Source organism: Leucopleurus acutus, assembly GCF_964270905.1.
Source record: "Leucopleurus acutus genome assembly, chromosome: 12".
Taxonomy (NCBI): Eukaryota; Metazoa; Chordata; class Mammalia; order Artiodactyla; family Delphinidae; genus Leucopleurus; species Leucopleurus acutus.
This window is the reverse complement of record NC_139154.1, coordinates 45,855,722-45,876,565: the sequence shown is the minus strand read 5'-3', so window position 1 is coordinate 45,876,565 and position 20,844 is coordinate 45,855,722. Positions and strand designations below refer to the sequence as shown.

Sequence of the window (20,844 nt, the reverse complement as noted above, 5' to 3'; positions counted from 1 at the left end):
CACCAGGCTTTTTTTTTTTTTAAGAATATAAGCTATGCAGTTTAATTGTATACATTGGTGTTAAGATTTTTGGTCTTATTACTTGCATATGTGATCTGTTTAACACTTTTTAAAACAGAAAATCATTGAGTAGCAATCAGATTTCAAAAAGTCTTCCAAGTCCAGCCAGACAGTTGTCTATGTGATATGCTACATATGACAGCATAGAATGTACAATTATATTAGCACAGACTTCTTTTCCAAGGGGTATTTTCACACGTCTAATAGGTCTCGTGCACAAGATAACAGAAACAGCAATATTGGCGTCTCTCAATCACATTAAGTTCATCAGACATATTAAAAGGGTAGCCCTTTTTAATAGAGAATTTTATACATATTATATATTTTTTTTAACATTTTTTTTTCTAAATTATCTCTGTTTTAGATAAATACAGAGCTTAGGAAATAATACTTAAATGAGAACAGTTTGGGCAAATCCTCAGGCTCTATCCTACAAGTTTTCCATTCAGGAAGATCTCAGTACTTCTTTTCCACTTTTTTGTAAAAATTTACAAGCTGATTCATAACCAAACCACTTTGGAAAAAGAAGAACAAAGTTGGAGATCTTATGCTACCTGATTATAAGGCTTATTATAAAAGCTATAGCAATAAGAATGGTGTAGTATTAGTATCTAGATTGGAAAATAGACAAGTGGAACAGAATAACTGTATCTACAACTGCATATTTATATAACTGATTTTTTATAAAGGTGCAAAGGCAACTCAGTGGAGAAAGGATAGTCTTTTTTTTATATATAAATTTATGTATTTATTTATTTTTGGCTGCATTGGGTCTTTGTTGCTGCGCAGACTTTCTCTAGTTGCGGCCAGCGGGGGCTACTCTTTGTTGAGGTGTGCGGGCTTCTCATTGCGGTGGCTTCTCTTGTTGCGGAACGCAGGCTCTAGGGCGCATGGGCTTCAGTAGTTGTGGCTCGTGGGCTCTAGAGCGCAGGCTCAGCAGTTGTGGTGCATAGGCTTAGTTGCTCTGCGGCATGTGAGATCTTCCTGGACCAGAGCTCGAACCCATGTCCCCTGCACTGGCAGGCGGATTCTTACCCACTGCACCACCAGGGAAGTCCTAGTCTTTTCAAAAAAGCAAATGACATTGGAACATTTGGATATCCATATGCACAAAAATGAATTTTGATTTATTCCTTACAACATATATGAAAGTTAACTCAAAATAGATCAGAGGTAAATCCTGAAATGTAAAACCTAGAACTGTAGAACTTCTAGAAAAAGACATTGGAGAAAATCCTTACAGCTTTGGGCTGCTCAAGGGTTTCTAGACTGTTAGATACAACATAGTACAAGGTTTCTTTTTAATAGAGAAGGTTCTATAATTGATTGTGATAATGGTTGCATAAGTGAATATACTAAAATCCATTGATTTGTGTACTTTAAATGGGAGGATTGTATGGTGATTTATATCTCAATAAAGTCATTATTATCAGTAAAATAAGTGAAACATGCATCTACCATATGAGCCAGCCCTGTCACTCCTAGATCTTTACTCGAGAGAATTGAAAGCATATGTCCATACAAAGACAAATGTTTATGGCAGCTTTATTTGTAATAGCCAGAAACTGGAAACAATTCAATCTTCCATCAGTAGGTAAACAGACAAATTGTGGTACATCATACAATGTAATATTACTCAACAATAAAATGAAATGAACTATTCACATTCACTACAACATGGATGGATCTCAAAATAATAATAAATAATAGGCCGAGTAAAAGTCAGACCCCCCAGAAAGGGATGTATATTGTGTGATTTTATTTATATAAAGTTCTAGAGCATGCAGACTAATTTATAATGACAAAAAGCAGACCAGTGTCTTCCTGGAGATGGGGTGTGGGTCAAGTGGAGGAGTGGGAGGGAGTGCTTTCAGTAGAGCAAAAGGAGACATTTTGGGTTGATAGATATGTTTATTATCTTGGTTGTGTGATTTTTCACAACTGTATACGTATGTCAAAACTTATCACGTTTAATACCTTAAATGTGAAATTTATAATATGCTAATTATACCTCAAAAAAAGTGTTTTTAAAAATCTTAATGGATATGGAATCACCATACAAATTCTACATGATTTTGATAGGTAAACCACTGTCAAATCTATTTTAGAAAGGTTATCTAAAAAGTGTAGAAAATGGAGTGGAGAACAGAGACATAGTTGGCATATTTATTCAATGAATTAAGCAAATATGTATTATGCTGGGCAATGGGTGTCAATTAAAAGGCTCACAGACAAAGGGAAGAGATACATGTAAATAAAGAATCACACAGTATGATGATGCATGCTATCTCATGACAGTATGTATGAGATAACTGACCTAGTTTGGGGGCAGTTAACAGAATCTTGAAGGATGAGTAAAGATTACAGTAATCTAGGTGTGAAATGAAAAAGGCCTGAAGTAGGTTAGGAGGGTAGGGTTGAAAAAAAAAATTCGAAAGAGCTTTTAGAAGCAAATCAACACAGTTTGGATATGGAAGTGTAAGAGAGGTAAGAGCCAAAGATTTTTTTTTTTACATCTTTATTGGAGTATAATTGCTTTACAATGGTGTGTTAGTTTCTGCTTTTATAACAAAGTGAATCAGTTATACATATACATATGTCCCCATATCTCTTCCCTCTTGCATCTCCCTCCCTCCCACCCTCCCTATCCAAAGATTTTTTATTTAGAATGACTAAGTCTTTGATGGTAAGAATAACAGAGATACAGGAATTTAGGAGAAGGAGTAGACTGGGGAAGAAAACAAGTTCAATCTTAGACTTGAGTTGGAAGTTCTTGTGGATCATCCAGTTGAAGATATCTGGGAAGTAATTGAAAGTACAGGCTTATCCCATTAGAAAAAAGAAGTCAGTTCTGCAAATATATCGCATAAAGAACTGATCACTATAGAAGTGAGTGGGCCTCTTCCAGAAGTGTATAGTATGAAGTAAGAGAGCCAGTGATAAAACTTGAGGTATCATCAGTGTTTAAAGGACAAAGGACCAAGAAGCGGAAGAAGGGGTGCTGTGAGGACAGAGGATGCCAGACTGTAGGAGGGAAATGTCTGGGAGAAGAAATGAAACTATAAATCACCTCTGTGTTTTACCAGCTGGAAAATAGTATTCAGAAAAAGTTTTCTGTTTCTCCTAGAGAGTTCAAAAAGACTCTGATAGGAATGTAAACTATTTTTATGTATTAACTTGGATAAAATTAAAAATTTAAATTTAAAAAGGCACCTTGTCCATCATTAGAGATAATAATCTGTAGAAAGTGCTTTAGCTGTTAGATGGACTTAATTCTGAAAATTAGGCTGCTGGACAGTGGTCTGCATCTCTTTCCTTTGTAAATAAGTGGCTTTCTAACCACTGTTAACCCTACTTTTTGTATCCATAGGTTGATGAAAAAACCGTAGGAGAACCTGGTTGGCTTTATGGTAGTTTTCAAGGAAATTTTGGCTGGTTTCCATGCAACTATGTAGAAAAAATAACGTCTGAAAAATCTGTGTCGCCTAAGAAGGCCTTACTTCCTCCTACAGTGTCTTTATCTGCTACCTCAACTACTGAGTAAGTTTTTAGCTAATAATGGAGTTTACACGTCTCTGCAAATGTGTGAACACCTAATATGTATTTGTGTCAACCTGCTACTTAATCATATTGTAATCTGCACTGGACTCTCTAAGAGTACCTTTTGTTCCAAATTTAATTCTGAAGTTTAGTAAATAAAAACATGGGTCAGTAGTTCATAAATTTTTTTTTTTGCCCAAGTTGTGTTTCAACACAATGTATATTATATACAAATAGATAAATTGGTAGTACTTCATAAGCTTCTGAACAATTAAGTATACTTTTGTCATATTGTTATATTTATAGATCACTTTCTTCAAATCAACCAGCATCAGTGACTGATTATCAAAACGTATCGTTTTCAAGCCTAACTGTTAACACATCATGGCAGAAAAAATCAGCTTTTACTCGCACTGTGTCCCCTGTATCTACATCACCTATTCACGGACAGGTATGTATCTTTAATTTTCTTGTGTTTTATTCTTTGACATTGCTCCTGGTTCACATAAAATAGAATGAAGATTTTTGTACAAGGCCATCATTTACTCATCTAACCAAAGTTTGTATCATTTAGTTTCTTTTCTTACCATTCATATGTGATACGAGGTTGAAGAAATTATTATTAGAGGTTTCCCAACAATTTATTCTCATAGTAGCAAGTTGCTACCAGCTAAGGTTTCTGAGCTCAAAATATCATTTTTACAAATCTGATTATAGTCTTAATTTGTAGTTATTGTAAGAAGAGCTTGGGCTTGGGGTTTTTTTGTTTGTGTTTTCCTTAAGTAAGTCATTTTTGTGAGAACTGTGTTATATATATGTTTAGCCTCTGGTTTAGATGTAACCGAGATGCCAGCATTGTTACATTAACATTATTAAAAAGAAATTGCAGACTTCATCAGAATAGAGTCCTTCACTCAAAAAATGTTTATTGTGTGACCACAGGTTCCAGGCATTTGTTATGTGCTAGAAATTTAATGGAAAAAAAAAAAAACCTCTGCCATTAAGAAGTCAATCTAATGAAGACAAACATATAAATAAATAACTGTATGAGACGTGTTGTAATAAAGATATTTTATGAAATCTTGAGGGGTATAGGAGAGAGCATTTCAATTCAATCTGTGGGAATTGGAGCAGGCTTCACAATAGGTAAAGGCATTTCAGTCGAACCTTCAAAAATGAGCAAGCTTTCACCAAACAAAGAAGGAAAGTTATTCCTGTGAAAGAACAATTTGGGAAAAGTCACTGAGGCATGTTAACAAGAGGAGTTTATAGGAAACAAGTATTGTTTATAGTGTGGCTAGAGTACAGGATTCATGAAGAAAGGGTTAAGTGAAGTTGGAGAGGTTGAGGTTTATTTGTGAAGCATTTAATACCATGCTAAGCAGCTGGCAGTGGAAAGCCCATGAAGGTTTTTAAGAGGAGAGTTGAAGTGTATATTTTAGAAGGATAACTCTGGCAGTAGTATAGAGGCCAGATTGTGGAAGGAAGCAAAGGGAGGAGACCAACAAAGGGAGGATATTACAATAGCTAAGTAACAGATGATGTGAACCAGTAATGAAAATATATAGAAGAGGAGATGGACTTAAAAGAGTGTTAGGAGTCAGCATAAAATTGGCAATTCATTGAATGTGAAGAGTGAGGAAGAAGTTGGAGTTAAACATACCTCTTCAGGGTCTTTAGCTTGAGTAACTGAGAGGATGGCAGTACCGGAGGAGTGGGTTTTGTGGGTTCTAAAAGTGATTACATTTCAGACGTGCAACTTAGGTATTTGTAGGAGGGACAACCTGCTGGGAAGGCCCAGCAGGCAGCTTGATTTACAAGTCTGGAGCTCAAAAGATAAAGTTATAATTAAGATACAGATTTGAGAAATCATAGGCACAAATAAGATTAGGGAAATCATGTAAAACAGGAAGGGAAGGAGACTGGACCAAAGAGGAGCCATCAGTCACCAGAGAGTGAACTTCACGAACTGCAGGGATTTTAGTGATGTCAGCACTGTTCAGAGATCAGAGAAGGTAAGGGTTTGCAAGAAGCTTTTGGCTCTGATGTTATCAATGATCTTGTCAAGAGATTCCGTATTGTGATGGTTACAGAAGCTAAATTAGAATGGACTGAGGGGTGAAATTGGAAAGCAAGTTTAAGACTGTTCTTTCTTTAAGGAAGTTAGAAGTAGAAGTAAGGGGACTTCCCTGGTGGTCCGGTGGTTAAGACTCCACACTCCCAATGCAGAGGGCCCAGGTTCAATCCCTGGTCAGGGAACTAGATCCCAAATGCCACAACCTAAGATCCCACATGCAGCAACTAAGATCCCAGTACAGCCAAATAAATAAATAAATATTTTTTAAGAATTAAAAAAAAAGAAGTAGAAGTAAATAGAGAAGTGGAAAGTTAAAGATTCAAGAGAGAATTCACAGTGTTACAAAATATTGTTAGAAGGTGGGAGGACATGATAGAAAGTTTAGAGCACAGGTAAAGAGGCTAGCCCTATCAACAAAATGAAAACACTACTTCCTCTGAGAGAAGAAGGAAAGAAAGAAGGATGAATAAGAATACGAAGACGTTATGAAACAGAAAACAGAAAAGTGGAGGGAGGCCCGTCACAACTGCATCTCCACTCCTAGTGGAATAAACAGAATCCACTGCAGTGAGGAGACTTTGGAAACTGGAGGAGAGAAAGGGTTCCCCTTTTCATTTGTTCTGTGATACATACTTGATGGATCTATGAGTACCCTTCTTGCATACCCAGGGTTTACCTTCCATACCTGTGATACTTAGTGCCAAGATGTTTCCTTGAATGGTAGCTGTTGGGTCTTTAACTTCACAGAAGTCTATTCAGGTGGTTGTCTGTCATATATAATTTTAAGTTGGTTAGTAGATTAAGTCACCATTGATATTAAGTCACCACCACACCAAACTGGTCTGCTGTTTGAACAGTAAGTATGTTATATACTAGAAAACAAAAATCATGGTGACCATTGTGTTTTTTGTTTGTTTGTTTTTAATTTTGTGGTTTTGATTTCACAGGGACAGGTTGTAGAAAACCTAAAAGCACAGGCCCTTTGTTCCTGGACTGCAAAGAAAGATAACCACTTGAACTTCTCAAAACATGATATCATTACTGTCTTGGAGCAGCAAGAAAATTGGTGGTTTGGGGAGGTGCATGGAGGAAGAGGATGGTTTCCAAAATCTTACGTCAAAATCATCCCTGGGAGTGAAGTCAGGCGGGAAGAGTAAGCATTTTTTTTTTTTTTTTTTTGGCGGTACACGGGCCTCTCACTGTTGTGGCCTCTCCTGTTGCGGAGCAACAGGCTCCGGACACGCGGGCTCAGCGGCCATGGCTCACGGGCCCAGCCGCTCCGCGGCATGTGGGATCTTCCCGGACCGGGGCACGAACCTGTGTCCCCTGCATCGGCAGGCGGACTCTCAACCACTGTGCCACCAGGGAAGCCCAAGAGTAAGCATTTTTGTGTGTTTACATGAGGCGTGGATGTTGGTATTTTCACTGATTAGTCAGCCACAGTACAGTTGGCTGTGCAGGAAAATTAAAAGTTTATGCTTGAGTTTGATATCAGAAGGGTGATTCCTAGAGTGAAAAAAATCATACCTCAGATGATTTGTTCCAATTTTTGAACATCCTTTATTCTAGTTATTTCAGATTCCTAAAGTTTTCAAAATGCTTAAGATTTTAGGTCTGTTGCTTTCTTTGTACTAACATCAGGTCAGTTAGAGGAGTTATTTTTCATTTCCTTTGGAGGTTTCTCCCTTATTATTTACTGTAAATTGTCAATATTTAGACAAATCAATACCAAGGGCCTCGCCTTTGCCAGAGTGAGGCGTTCCCAACTCTGGGCCTCCAGAGTTCCCTGAACATCACGTTTCTTACGACTCATGACACACTGTGTTGTAGTTATTTACTTTCTTACCTATATCCCTTATTAGGTCATAAACTCCAGGAGGGTGGGATTCACGTCTTTTTTGTTCATTTTTCAGTTTTTCCATACCTAGTGTGATCTTAATGCATAGTAGCTGCTCATTCATATTTACTTAGTAAATGAGGAGAGAAGCGAATGAAAGGACAATCAAATGAATGAACTTTTGCATGAACAAAAAACAAAACCAGATAAGGTCTCTGGCCTTTGTTTCCCAGTCTGTAAGGGAGTCAGGTCATCAAACTTCTTTAATACAAACAAATAAGTACTCTAATATAGCTGTGGGTAATTATCATTTGTGTTTTATATGGAAATTGATCTAAATAGAAAAGCAAAATGATTTATTGAAAAGGAACGGGGTCTTTGGAAATCAAGAGCCTTGAGTTCTGATTCTGCTATTTTTGCCAGACTGTATGGGGTAACCTGCTTGGTCTCTAGTTTTTTAATTGGTTGAATGAAAATAATAAACTAAAAAATCTTTAAAAATCCTTTCAGTGCTAAGGTTCTATACATCAATTTTCAGTTCAAATGCAGAAATTTACTTTTCAGACTGACATGGAATTTTAGATTTAGAGTGTGTAATAACAGGAACAACAATAATACATAGCTGATGTGTATGCTGGCACTGTGCTAGACCCTTTATAGTAATTATCTTATTTAAACTCCATGACATTTTACAGAGAAGGAAAACTTAAACACAAAGGGATTAAGTTTAAATGCCTTAAAGGGCATTTCTTCTAACTTTTCATTCAATTACTGATCTTTTCTAACAGATAAGGCATGCAACTCGAAATGCTGCGGTAATGGAGAATTCAGCAAGGCAGTCCATTCAGTGTGCCCATGAGTTGTAGTAAGGGTCCCTTCTGTTAACCTATAAACTGCTTCACTATACAATTTACTCACAGGTCCTGGGGAGCCCTGATGTATTCTACAGATGTCTAGTTCTTAAAATGCCACAGTTTTCCAGATTTTTGAAAACAGTTTCCTGGGTTAAGTTGGAAATAAAAGCTATGTATGTTCCAAAATGTAAAAATAAAGTTCTGTTATTTTTACATATTTTTAAATGTACTGTGCTCTAAACAAGTAGTAAAATTTATATACTGCCCTTATTTTTCTCTAAACCAAGCCAAGTCCCATGTGTGCTTTACCAAATAACTGCCCATTTACCAATGCCTCATGTCTTTTAAGTTACTTTAGAAAGGCAAAATATCTCACGTTTGAAAAACTATTTATAAATCATATTGAAATTACCTCAATAGATTTAAAAAATTAAGTCGTTTGTAAGTAGGCAGTTCTTAATCCACTAGGATTTTGCATATGAGGGTATTTCTAGCCTGTGTACTGAGACAATATTTCAATTAATTTTAGCCCTTAAAAAGAATGCACTGCTAAAACCTCCTGTTTTCATCAAATCACCTTTTTTATTTACTTGTTGATGTCTTTTTTTGTTATTTTATTATTTTTTTTAATCTGCTTGTGTGTATATTTGGCAGACCAGAAGCTTTGTATGCAGCTGTAAACAAGAAACCTACCTCTGCAGCCTCTACAGTGGGAGAAGGTGAGCTTTTGGCGATTTATAAATTAGATGGAAGTCAAATTAGCTACTGACTTCCCACAGTTGTTACTCTCCTTACTTCTGTGTCTTCAGTGTTAAAGTGAGGTTAGGAAAACCTGCTCCCGCTCTATTTCACATGAATATTGAGGATATAGAAAATATATAGCTAAAAATACTTGATGCTTTTAGAAAATCAGTACTATAAAAATTCAGCATAGACTGCCTCAATAAATAAGATCATAGATAAGTGTTGCAATGAGATAGCATGAAGTCTTTTGTTTTCCTTTTATTATATATCTAGATTATAGACGTTTAGAATATAAGGAAATTTCAGTACATTTAGTTGTTTATGAATTGCACTTGTTTGTTTGTTTGTTTTTGGCCTTACTGCGCGGCTTGTGGGATTTTTAGTTCCCTGACCAGGGATTGAACCCGGGCCCTCAGCAGTGAGAGTGTGGAGTCCTAACCACTGGACCGCCAGGGAATTCCCTGAATTGCATTTTCTTTTTTTTTTTCTTTTTTTTTTTTTTTTGCGGTACACGGGCCTCTCACTGTTGTGGCCTCTCCCGTTGCAGAGCACAGGCTCCAGACGCACAGGCCCAGCGGCCATGGCTCACGGGCCCAGCCGCTCCGCTGCATGCGGGACCCTCCTGGACCAGGGCACAAACCCGCGTCCCCCGCATCGGCAGGCGGACTCCCAACCACTGCACCACCAGGGAAGCCCCCTGAATTGCATTTTAATTACAGTGTACCATATAAATCATTAAGTAGGATTTGAAATCAAGATACACTTTAATCATAAATATCACAAAGAATTTTTTTATTGCCCTTTGGGTTGTTTGAGTATCTTAATTTTGATATTGTGCTGAAAAATGTCCACCCTTATTTCAGACAATATTTTTATTTAATAGTTGTATAGGTTTATAAATGAATTATATATTCGCTGTAAAATTAGTTGAACAGTTTAAGTACATTTTGTTTATATTGCTCAAGAAAATCAGCTTAATGGTAAATTAAACAGTTTATTCAGTATCTACTACATTAGAGATTGTATGCTAGAGCCTGAAATATACACGGATGAATAAAATAGTTTCCCAAGTGCTCACAGTAAAATGGGAAGGCTAGGCATATAATTGTAATAAATTCTATAATGAATGAACAAAAACATAATTTTGAGTAGGACCTGTGAATCCACAGAGGTGGCCATGTTGAATCATCTTAAACAATGAGTAAGTTCTTGCTTAGTGACGAAGAGAAAGCTTGGTGGACAGAGGGAAAGGTATGAGCCAGGGCTCAGCTGTGAAAGGTTAGGGAACTCGAGTCACCAGCAAGGCTGCAACCAGAGGTTTACTGTGGAATAACTGCAGTGGAATGATCCTAGGAAAGTGGTGAGGAGCATTTTGGAAAGGACCTGGCTTGTTGCAACATACCTTAACCTTGTAAGCATTTTTCATCTTCTTAAGTCAGCTAAATTGAATAATATGGGAATGTGGATAGTAAATAGTTTCCAGATACTGGTTCTGGCCATCTCCAGTTTATGATCTACAGAGCAAATTTCATGTCAACAAATACAAATAGTACTACAAGAAAGAAAAAGAGACTTCTAAAACCTGGTCATTGACTGTTTCTTCTAAGTACTAGTAATCATCTGAACAAAAAAACAAAGCCAGTATAAAAACTTAGACATTTCCCATAAGGTTATTCATGAACAAATATTTATTGAGCATCTGTTCTGTGCCAAGCACTGTGCTAGGAGCTGGGCCATTGTGATGGAAATTGGCCTCTAGTACTGATGTCAGCTGAATAGTGGGCATTTCCATAACTGTATGTAAAAGAATTAAAGAGAAAAGAATTTAGCAGATTAAACTATATGTAAGAAGGTTAAAAAAAACTTTTCATGTCTTGACTCTCTGTAAAGATACTGTTATCTATTTGTAGTTTTGGGGTTATTCTCTGTGACATGATGATGATGATGGTGATGATCATGGTGATGACGATACGGTTGGGGAAAAAAGAAACCCTGTGATAAAGTTTTATGTTCAGTCAAAGACATAATCTTTTTCTAAGAAATTATTAAATAATTACTTCATTCCATTTTCTACCTTAACATCTCTTTACATTGTTTCCTTAAGTCACAAGGGCTTTTACAGTAAAATTACTCAGGATCTTGGAGATCAACAGTTTTTTTTTTTTACTTCTGTAATCTTGCAACCAAAACTAGTTTCTTTTTGCTTTGTTTCCTACAGAGTATATTGCACTTTATCCGTATTCAAGTGCAGAACCTGGAGATTTGACTTTCACTGAAGGTGAAGAAATATTGGTGACCCAGAAAGATGGAGAATGGTGGACAGGAAGTATCGGAGATAGAACTGGAATTTTTCCATCAAATTACGTCAAACCAAAAGATCACGAGGTAGAGTTATTTTGATATAGAAACAGAAGCATTCCGTTCCTGTTGATCAGGGTTCATATTTAAAACAGATGCATGTATATGGTTTTGGTCAGGCTGCTTTGGTTACAAGGAAGCCACTTAAGGTAGCTTCAGTAAAATGTAGTTTATTATGGGGATCCTGTTAGAGAGATAAGGGCAAAGCTATTTCTATGAAATTCCAAGGACAAGAGCCATAGATAGGGCTGGGCCTCATGATAACTGAAGTTAGGGAATGGTCTGGATTCATGGAGGCTTACAAGGGACCGCCTTGAAGAAGTCTGTAAATCTTTAAGGCTGTGACATTAATGTGACCCAGCCCACACTCTGAGTTCCTGCTGCGTTTCATCCCACCACTAGTATGATATAGTGTAGCAGTTCTCAGACGTTTTGGTTTCAGGAACTTTTTACATTCTTAAAAATTAATAGGGACTCCAAAGTTTCTGAAAATATATGGATTATGTCTAGCAATACTTTCCATATTAGAAATTAAAACGGAAATTTTAAAAGTATTTATTAATTCATTTTGAAATAACAAAATTAAACCCATTATATGATGACATAAATAACTTGCTTTTTAAAATCTTTTTTTTATTTTTCTGTTTTTTTAAAATTTATATTCTCTTGCACATAAAAGTCATAAGCACATATGTATAAATATTTTTTTTTCCTCATTTTAAGAACCTATCCCACTTTATTTTATTTATTTTTTTGTACGTGTCCAATGAACGTTTATTATTACTATTATTATCATTACTGTTACCACTGCTTCTCCCCTTTTAGGAATACAGGCAGAGAGGAAGTGTGCATGTAGGTAGAATTTTTCTCCACCTGTACTTCCGACAGACAATTTGAGATTTAGAAGCCTCTAGAGCAGTAGTTCTTAAACTTTTCTAACTCAGAGAGGCTGGTGAAAATTACAACCTCTCCTTGAATAAATTCACCTACACACAAAATATTGTACACAGTTTTGCGAGTGGGATAAGGACCCTTAGAAGGGATAAGCCCTTTTAGCATAAACTCTAGACTTCCCAGGGTAGTGGGACAAGGAGCCAGATGCAGTTCTATAGACAGTGTTTACAAGCACTACATTACGTGTGGAGAGAGAATGCAGACACATTTAAAAGAGACTTTAAAATAGCCACTGAACTCATGTAGCCAACATTCAACAGAGTAATAATTAACATGTGTCCAAGCCTCTGTTGAACATTCTGGAAAATGCAAAGATCTATAAGACTCTAGACGTCAGGGTCTCAGATTCTTGTGGTGGAGAAGTACTAGACCAGAGTCATGTTTAAGGTCCAGGGGCATGGAGCCAGGAGCCAGCTTGCTGGAAGTGGCGACTGAGTGGCTACACTCATTACTGTAAAGCTAATGATGAATTAAAAACATTTACTGAGCTGCTGCAGTCGATAAAAGCCCCAATTAAGGCACCATTAAGGGACTTAACCGCGTGATGGTGGGGAAGCATTCCTGAAAAGGTTTAATGATCTCAGATCCTGACATAGCCGGGAAGTCATTAGTCATTAATGCCACGTCTAGATCTTGATTATGAAGTTCTCTATAAGAAAACACTTAGCATATAATAGCACACAAGATTATACCTGATTTGTTACAGAGAGCAAGATACACCTTTTCAAACGTATTTTTAAATCTCTATGTGTTCAGGTAAGAAAAGTGGCCAATTATGAGCAGAAACTGCCTAGTGAAAATCCATAGCATGATCGCATGCCAATTAGATAAGCAATACCACTCAAGTAATAATAGTAATAATATAGTAATATTTCCATTATAATAATAATGGAAATACAAAATGGAACATGGTATTGTACTAATTAATAAGACTGTGACTGTGCCTATAAAGTAATTCGATTAATTCCCAGTGTAATGTGTGGAAACTCCTTTAACATAAAGCTACATTGAATCTAGAGAAAATTAAGCAGGTAGAGTCTCTGCCTTCTTAAGTATTCATGCACTTACTCGTTCATTCAACAGCTGTTCACTGAGAGCATCTGTGTAAGGCTTGGTCGGGGGCATTGGGAAACAGGTGAACAAAGCAGTCAAGGTACTCATGAAAGGTACAGTCCAAATAAATGATGATCGACTGTGATAAGTACAGTGAAGGAACAAACATGGTGCAGGTAACAACAGACTGAAGATCTTTTAAGATGAGGTGGTCAAGGGAAGGCCTCTGAGGAGCTGGTTCAACAAAGACCTGAACTGTAAGGAGGCCAGTCTTGAAAAGGCAAAGCAGGGGAAGAAACGTGGGGTGGAACTTCTTGGCTATTTAGCATCTGAATTCCTTTCCTGAATTCCTTCCCACGGTGTGAGTCTGGGTAAGGGGCAGGCTTCTCCAAAGCCCACCTACTCACTTTCCTAACCTTCCTTGCAGTTAGAGTTTGGGAACATGACCCAGGCTTGGTCAGAGTCATCTGTCCAAGGCAGTGAATCAGGAACTAGTGATACCAAAAAGCATAGCTGAGAATTTCTTTTGGTGGCAATGAGTGTGGTAGCAACATTCAATTTTTGGAGCAGTGATTCCAGGATATCGTTGTCTAAGGGAGCATTGCATTCAGAGGCAAAGGCAACAGAGCCCTCTTCAGGCTGGTTCTGGGTGTGATTTTGCCTGAAGTTCTGTTTGTCCAGCTTTGCTTTGTCTCTTCCTAATCTCCGGACCTCGTATTGCAGCCTTCCTGGAAATTCTGTGAGCCACCCCATACACTCCATTTCTCTTAGGCTTAAATCAGCCAGAGTCGGTTTCTGATGATTCCATCTAAAAATCCTGATAGACTGGAGTACATTGCAGGTAGATGCATATGCAATAGCCCTAAGGTGGGAGGAGAGGGAGAGAGAGCTTGGAGGAACTGAGAAAAACCCTGAGTGGCAGCATTAGAGAAAAGGTAGCAAGTAAATAAGATGGCTGCAGCCGGCGAGCCAGGCAAGAGGCAGAGCAAGCCAGGTGTGCGTAGCAGAAGCCGGAAATGTGCTGGGCCTAGCCTTTTCTCAGGGACACTCAACTAGCTCCCGTGTCCTGATGGGATGTGTCTCTACTGGTCTCTGAGGGCTCTGAGGCAGCGCTGAAGGGTTCTGGTTGGGTGGTTGCCACTCTGCTGTGCCAAGGAATTCCAGACTGTTCTCTACTGAGAAGGCTAAGCCTGAACTTGCCATTTCCAGCTCTGTGAGATCGCTCTCTCTTTCTCTCCTTTAAGTACCAAGATATGTATCTCTAAAGGCATTTATAGCATTAATTTGGTTATATGTTTTTGAGTGTCATATCCATCATCAGTCACTAGCTAACTCCTGGGGTCACAGTGGGGAGGTGGGATGATTGCATGCCTTGGATTAAGACAGATCTGGATTTTATCTCAGACAAGTTGCTTCACTTCTCTGAACCACGGTTTTCTCATTTGAAAAATGAGGATAGTAGTACCTCATTGAGGATTACATGCCCTGTAAGTTACTATACAGTGCCTACCACGTAGTAGGCACTCTGTTATACTAGTCCTTTGTTCCTTAGTATTTCATGGAATTGAATAGAATCTTCTGCAGCTAGGAAAACAATATAAAATCCTTGCTTTTGTGCTTACCTTATTGTAAAGTGCTAATTTAGAATAAAGAACCTTACATTGCTTTCTTAGTTCAGAATTTGATCATGAAAATTTCCTTTTTCTTAAAAATTCCCTGAAGAGTTATTGCCATTTATTCAGCTCACTCCAGCAAAATTACTACCCTCCCAAAAAAAAGACCATTTTTCCCCTTCTAACATCCTTATATTAATGATGTAGACTACAATTAAAACACTGCATCCAAAACCAGAAGGTAGATTTTGTTATTCTTGAGAAATAGAGGAAGATATTACTCAAGTCCTGATTGTCTTAGCCAAAATATTCCCTTATGTAATATTCCTTGGGCTTGAGTCTTTTTCATTTTAATAACTTGAAATCATAGATGTTCTATAGGTTTGTCATTGATTGACCAAATACGTAACTCAGCTCTGAAGATATTAAAAACTTTAAAACATCACAAAACAAAAATCCTAGAGCCTCCCAAACCCCTTGCTTACTGACTTGAACACCTTAATTTAATCTAATGAATTGACAGTCTTAGAATCCTTTTCTTTCCTCCTTGGCTGCTGGTCTTTTTTTTTTTTTTTTTTTTGAATTTTATTTATTTTTTTTATAAATAAATATAAATAATAAGCAGGTTCTTATTAGTTATCCATTTTATACATGTTAGTGTATACATGTCAATCCCAATCTCCCAATTCATCATACCACCACCACTTTCCCCCCTTGTTGTCCATACATTTGTTCTCTACATCTGTGTCTCTATTTCTGCCCTGCACAGTGGTTCATCTGTACCATTTTTCTAGGTTCCACATATATGCATTAATATATGATATTTTTTTTCTCTTTCTGACTTACTTCACTCTGTTTGACAGTCTCTAGATCCATCCATGTCTCAACAAATAACCCAATTTCGTTCCTTTTTATGGCTGAGTAATATTCCATTGTATATATGTACCACATCTACTTTATCCATTCATCTGTTGATGGGCATTTAGGTTGCTTCCATGACCTGGGTATTGTAAATAGTGCTGCAATGAACATTGGGGTGCATGTGTCTTTTTGAATTATGGTTTTCTCAGGGTATATGCCCAGTAGTGGGATTGCTGGATCATATGGTAATTCTGTTTTTAGTTGCTTAAGGAACCTCCATACTGTTCTCCATAGCGGCTGTATCAGTTTACATTCCCACCAACAGTGCAAGAGGGTTCCCTTTTCTCCACACCCTCTCCAGCATTTGCTGTTTGTAGATTTTCTGATGATGCCCATTCTAACTGGTGTGAGGTATTACCTCATTGTAGTTTTGATTTGCATTTCTCTAATAATCAGTGAGGTTGAGCAGGTTTTCACATGCTTCTTGGCCATCTGTATGTCTTCTTTGGAGAAATGTCTATTTAGGTCTTCTGGCCATTTTTGGATTGGTTGTTGCTTTTTTAGTATTGAGCTGCGTGAGCTGTTTATGTATTTTGGAGGTTAATCCTTTGTCTGTTGATTCGTTTGCAAATATTTTCTCCCATTGTAAGGGTTGTCTTTTCATCTTGTTTATGGTTTCCTTTGCTGTGCAAAAACTTTGAAGTTTCATTAGGTACCATTTGTTTATTTTTGTTTTTATTTCCATTACTCTAGGAGGTGGATCAAAAAAGATCTTGCTATGATTGATGTCAAAGAGTGTTACTCCTATGTTTTCCTCTAAGAGTTTTATAATGTCCAGTCTTACATTTAGGTCTCTAATCCATTTTGAGTTTATTTTTGTGTGTGATGTTAGGGAGTGTTCTAATTTCATTCATTTACATGTAGCTGTCCAGTTTTCCCAGTACCACTTATCGAAGAGACTGTCTTTTCTCCATTGTATATCCTTGCCTCCTTCGTCATAGATTAGTTGACCATACGTGCGTGGGTTTGTCTCTGGGCTTTCTATCCTGCTCCATTGATCTATATTTCTGTTTTTGTGCCAGTACCATATTGTCTTGATTACTATAGCTTTGTAGTATAGTCTGAAGTCAGGGAGTCTGATTCCTCCAGCTCTGCTTTTTTCCCTCAAGACTGCTTTGGCTTTTCGGGGTCTTTGTGTCTCCATACAAATTTTAAGATTTTTTGTTCTAGTTCTGTAAAAAATGCCATTGGTAATTTGATAGGGATTGCATTGAATCTGTAGATTGCTTTGGGTAGTATAGTCATTTTCACGATATTGATTCTTACAATCCAAGAACATGGTATATCTCTCCATCTGTTTGTATCATCTTTAATTTCTTTCATCAGTGTCTTATAGTTTTCTGCATACAGGTCTTTTCTCTCCCTAGGTACGTTTATTCCTGGGTATTTTATTCTTTTTGTTGCAGTGGTAAATGGGAGTGTTTCCTTAATTTCTCTTTCAGATTTTTCATCATTAGTATATAGGAATGCAAGAGATTTCTATTCATTAATTGTGTATCCTGCAACTTTACCAGATTCATTGATTAGCTCTAGTAGTTTTCTGGTGGCATCTTTAGGATTCTCTATGTATAGTATCATGTCATCTGCAAACAGTGACAGATTTACATCTTCTTTTCCAATTTGTATTCCCTTTATTTCTTTTTCTTCTCTGATTGCCGTGTCCAAAACTGTGTTGAATAATAGTGGTGAGAGTGGACATCCTTGTCTTGTTCCTGATCTTAGAGGAAATGCTTTCAGTTTTTCACCATTAAGAATGATGTTTGCTGTGGGTTTGCCATATATGGCCTTTATTATGTTGAGGTAGGTTCCCTCTATGCCCACTTTCTGGAGAGTTTTCTATCATAAATGGGTGTTGAATTTTGTCAGAAGCTTTTTCTGCATCTATTAAGATGATCATATGGTTTTTCTTCTTCAGTTTGTTAATATGGTGTATCACATTGATTGATTTGCATATATTAAAGAATCCTTGCATCCCTGGGATAAATCCCACTTGATCATGGTGTATGATCCTTTTAATGTGTTGTTGGATTCTGTTTACTAGTATTTTGTGGAGGATTTTTGCATCTATATTAATGAGTGATCTTGGTCTGTAATTTTCTTTTTTTGTAGTATTTTTGTCTGGTTTTTGTATCAGGGTGATGGTGGCCTCGTAGAATGAGTTTGGGAGTGTTCCTTTCTCTGCAGTTTTTTGGAAGAGTTTGAGAAGGTTGGATGTTAACTCTTCTCTAAATGTTTGATAGAATTAACTTGTAAAGCCATCTGGTCCTGGATTTCTGTTTGTTGGAAGATTTTTAATCACAGTTTCAATTTTGTTACTTGTGATTGGTCTGTTCATATTTTCTATTTCTTCCTGGTTCAGTCTTGAAAGGTTGTACCTTTCTAAGAATTTGTCCATTTCTTCCAGGTTGTCCATTTTATTGGCATACTTTGTATTTCTGCAGTGTCTGTTGTAACTTCTCCTTTTTCATTTCTAATTTTATTGATTTGAGTCCTCTCCCTCTTTTACTGATGGGTCTGGCTAATGGTTTATCAATTTTGTTTATCTTCTCAAAGAACCAGCTTTTAGTTTTATTGATCTTTGCTATTGTTTTCTTTGTTTCTATTTCATTTATTTCTGCTCTGATCTTTATGATTTCTTTCCTTCCGCTAACTTTGGGTTTTGTTTCTTCTTCTTTCTCTAGTTCCTTTAGGTGTAAGGTTAGATTGTTTATTTGAGATTTTTCTTGTTTCTTGAGGTAGGATTGTATAGTTATAAACTTCCCTCTTAGAACTGCTTTTGCTGCATCCCATAGGTTTTGTTTTTTGTGTTTTTTTTACATCTTTATTGGAGTATAATTGCTTTACAATGGTGTGTTAGTTTCTGCTTTATAACAAAGTGAATCAGTTATGCATATACATATGTTCTCATATCTCTTCCCTCTTGCGTCTCCCTCCCTCCCACCCTCCCTATCCCACCCCTCCAGGCAGTCACAAAGCACCGAGCTGATCTCCCTGTGCTATGCGGCTGCCATCCCATAGGTTTTGGATCATCGTGTTTTCGTTGTCATTTGTTTCTAGGTATTTTTTGATTTCCTCTTTGATTTCTTCAGTGATCTCTTGGTTATTTAGTAACGTATTGTTTAGCCTCCATGTGTTTGTGTTTTTTACGTTTTTTTCCCTGTAATTGATTTCTAATCTCATAGGGTTGTGGTCAGAAAAGATGCTTGATATGATTTCAATTTTCTTAAATTTACTGAGGCTTGATTTGTGACCCAAGATGTGATCTGTCCTGGAGAATGTTCTATGCGCACTTGAGAAGAAAGTGTAATCTGCTGCTTTTGGATGGAATGTCCTGTAAATATCAATTAAATCTATCTGGTCTATTGTGTCATTTAAAGCTTGTGTTCCCTTATTAATTTTCTGTTTGGATGATCTGTCCATTGGTGTAAGTGAGGTGTTGAAGTCCCCCACTATTGCTGTGTTACTGTCAATTTCCTCTTTTATAGCTGTTAGCAGTTGCCTTATGTATTGAGGTGCTCCTATGTTGGGTGCATATATATTTATAATTGTTATATCTTCTCCTTGGATTGATCCCTTCATCATTATGTAGTGTCCTTCCTTGTCTCTTGTAACATTCTTTATTTTAAAGTCTATTTTACCTGATACGAGGATTGCTACTCTAACTTAATTGATTTCCATTTGCATGAAATATCTTTTTCCATCTCCTCACTTTCAGTCTGTATGTGTCCCTAGGTCTGAAGTGGGTCTCTTGTAGACAGCATATATATGGGTCTTGTTTTTGTATCCATTCAGCAAGCCTGTGTCTTTAGGTTGGAGCATTTGATCCGTTCACATTTAAGGTAATTATTGATACGTATGTTCCTGTTACCGTTTTCTTAATAGTTTTGGGCTTGTTTTAGTAGGTCCTTTTCTTCTGTTGTGTTTCCCACTTAGAGAAGTTCCTTTAGCATTTTGTTGTAGAGCTGGTTTGGTGGTGCTGAATTCTCTTAGCTTTTGCTTGTCTGTAAAGCTTTTGATTTCTCCATCAAATCTGAATGAGATCCTTGCCAGGTAGAGTAATCTTGGTTGTAGGTTCTTCCCTTTCATCACTTTAAGTATATCATGCCACTCCCTTCTAGCTTGTAGAGTTTCTGCTGAGAAATCAGCTGTTAACCTTATGGGAGTTCCCTTGTATATTATTTGTCGTTTTTCCCTTGTTGCTTTCAGTAATTTTTCTTTGTCTTTAATTTTTGCCAATTTGATTACTGTGTGTCTCGGAGTGTTTCTCCTTGGGTTTATCCTGTATGGGACTCTCTGTGCTTCCTGGACTTGGGTGGCTATTTCCTTTCCCATGTTAGGGAAGTTTTCGACTATAATCTCTTCAAATGTTTTCTCGGGTCCTTTCTCTCTCTCTTCTCCTTCTGGGCCCCGTATAATGCAAATGTTGTTGCATTTAGTGTTGTCTCAGAGGTCTCTTAGGCTGTTTTCGGTTCTTTTCATTCTTTTTTCTTTATTCTGTTCAACAGCAGTGAATTCCAACATTCTGTCTTCCAGGTCACTTATCCGTTCTTCTGCCTCAGTTATTCTGCTGTTGATTCCTTGTAGTGTAGTTTTTTTTCAGTTATTGTATTGTTCATCTCTGTTTGTTTGTTCTTTAATTCTTCTAGGTCTTTGTTAAACATTTCTTGCATCTTCTCGATCTTTGCCTCCATTCTTTTTCTGAGATCCTGGATCATCTTCACTATCATTATTCTGAATTCTTTTTCTGGAAAGTTGCCTATCTCCACTTCATTTAGTTGTTTTTCTAGGGTTTTATCTTGCTCCTTCATCTGGTATATAGCCCTCTGCGTTTTC

The 20,844-nt window shown here is 37.1% G+C and overlaps 1 protein-coding gene across 3 annotated transcripts in view; it reads left to right on the top strand.

Annotated features, from left to right (window-relative positions):
• ITSN2 (intersectin 2) overlaps positions 1-20,844 on the top strand; it is a 159,671-nt gene that overhangs the window by 91,406 nt on the left and 47,421 nt on the right. For all 3 annotated transcript variants that reach the window (XM_082852152.1, XM_082852150.1, XM_082852151.1), the window contains exons 20-24: positions 3,431-3,600; positions 3,907-4,051; positions 6,625-6,830; positions 9,023-9,087; positions 11,331-11,497. In XM_082852152.1, the coding sequence (XP_082708278.1) occupies positions 3,431-3,600; positions 3,907-4,051; positions 6,625-6,830; positions 9,023-9,087; positions 11,331-11,497 (753 nt within the window). The remainder of the gene's footprint in view (positions 1-3,430; positions 3,601-3,906; positions 4,052-6,624; positions 6,831-9,022; positions 9,088-11,330; positions 11,498-20,844) is intronic.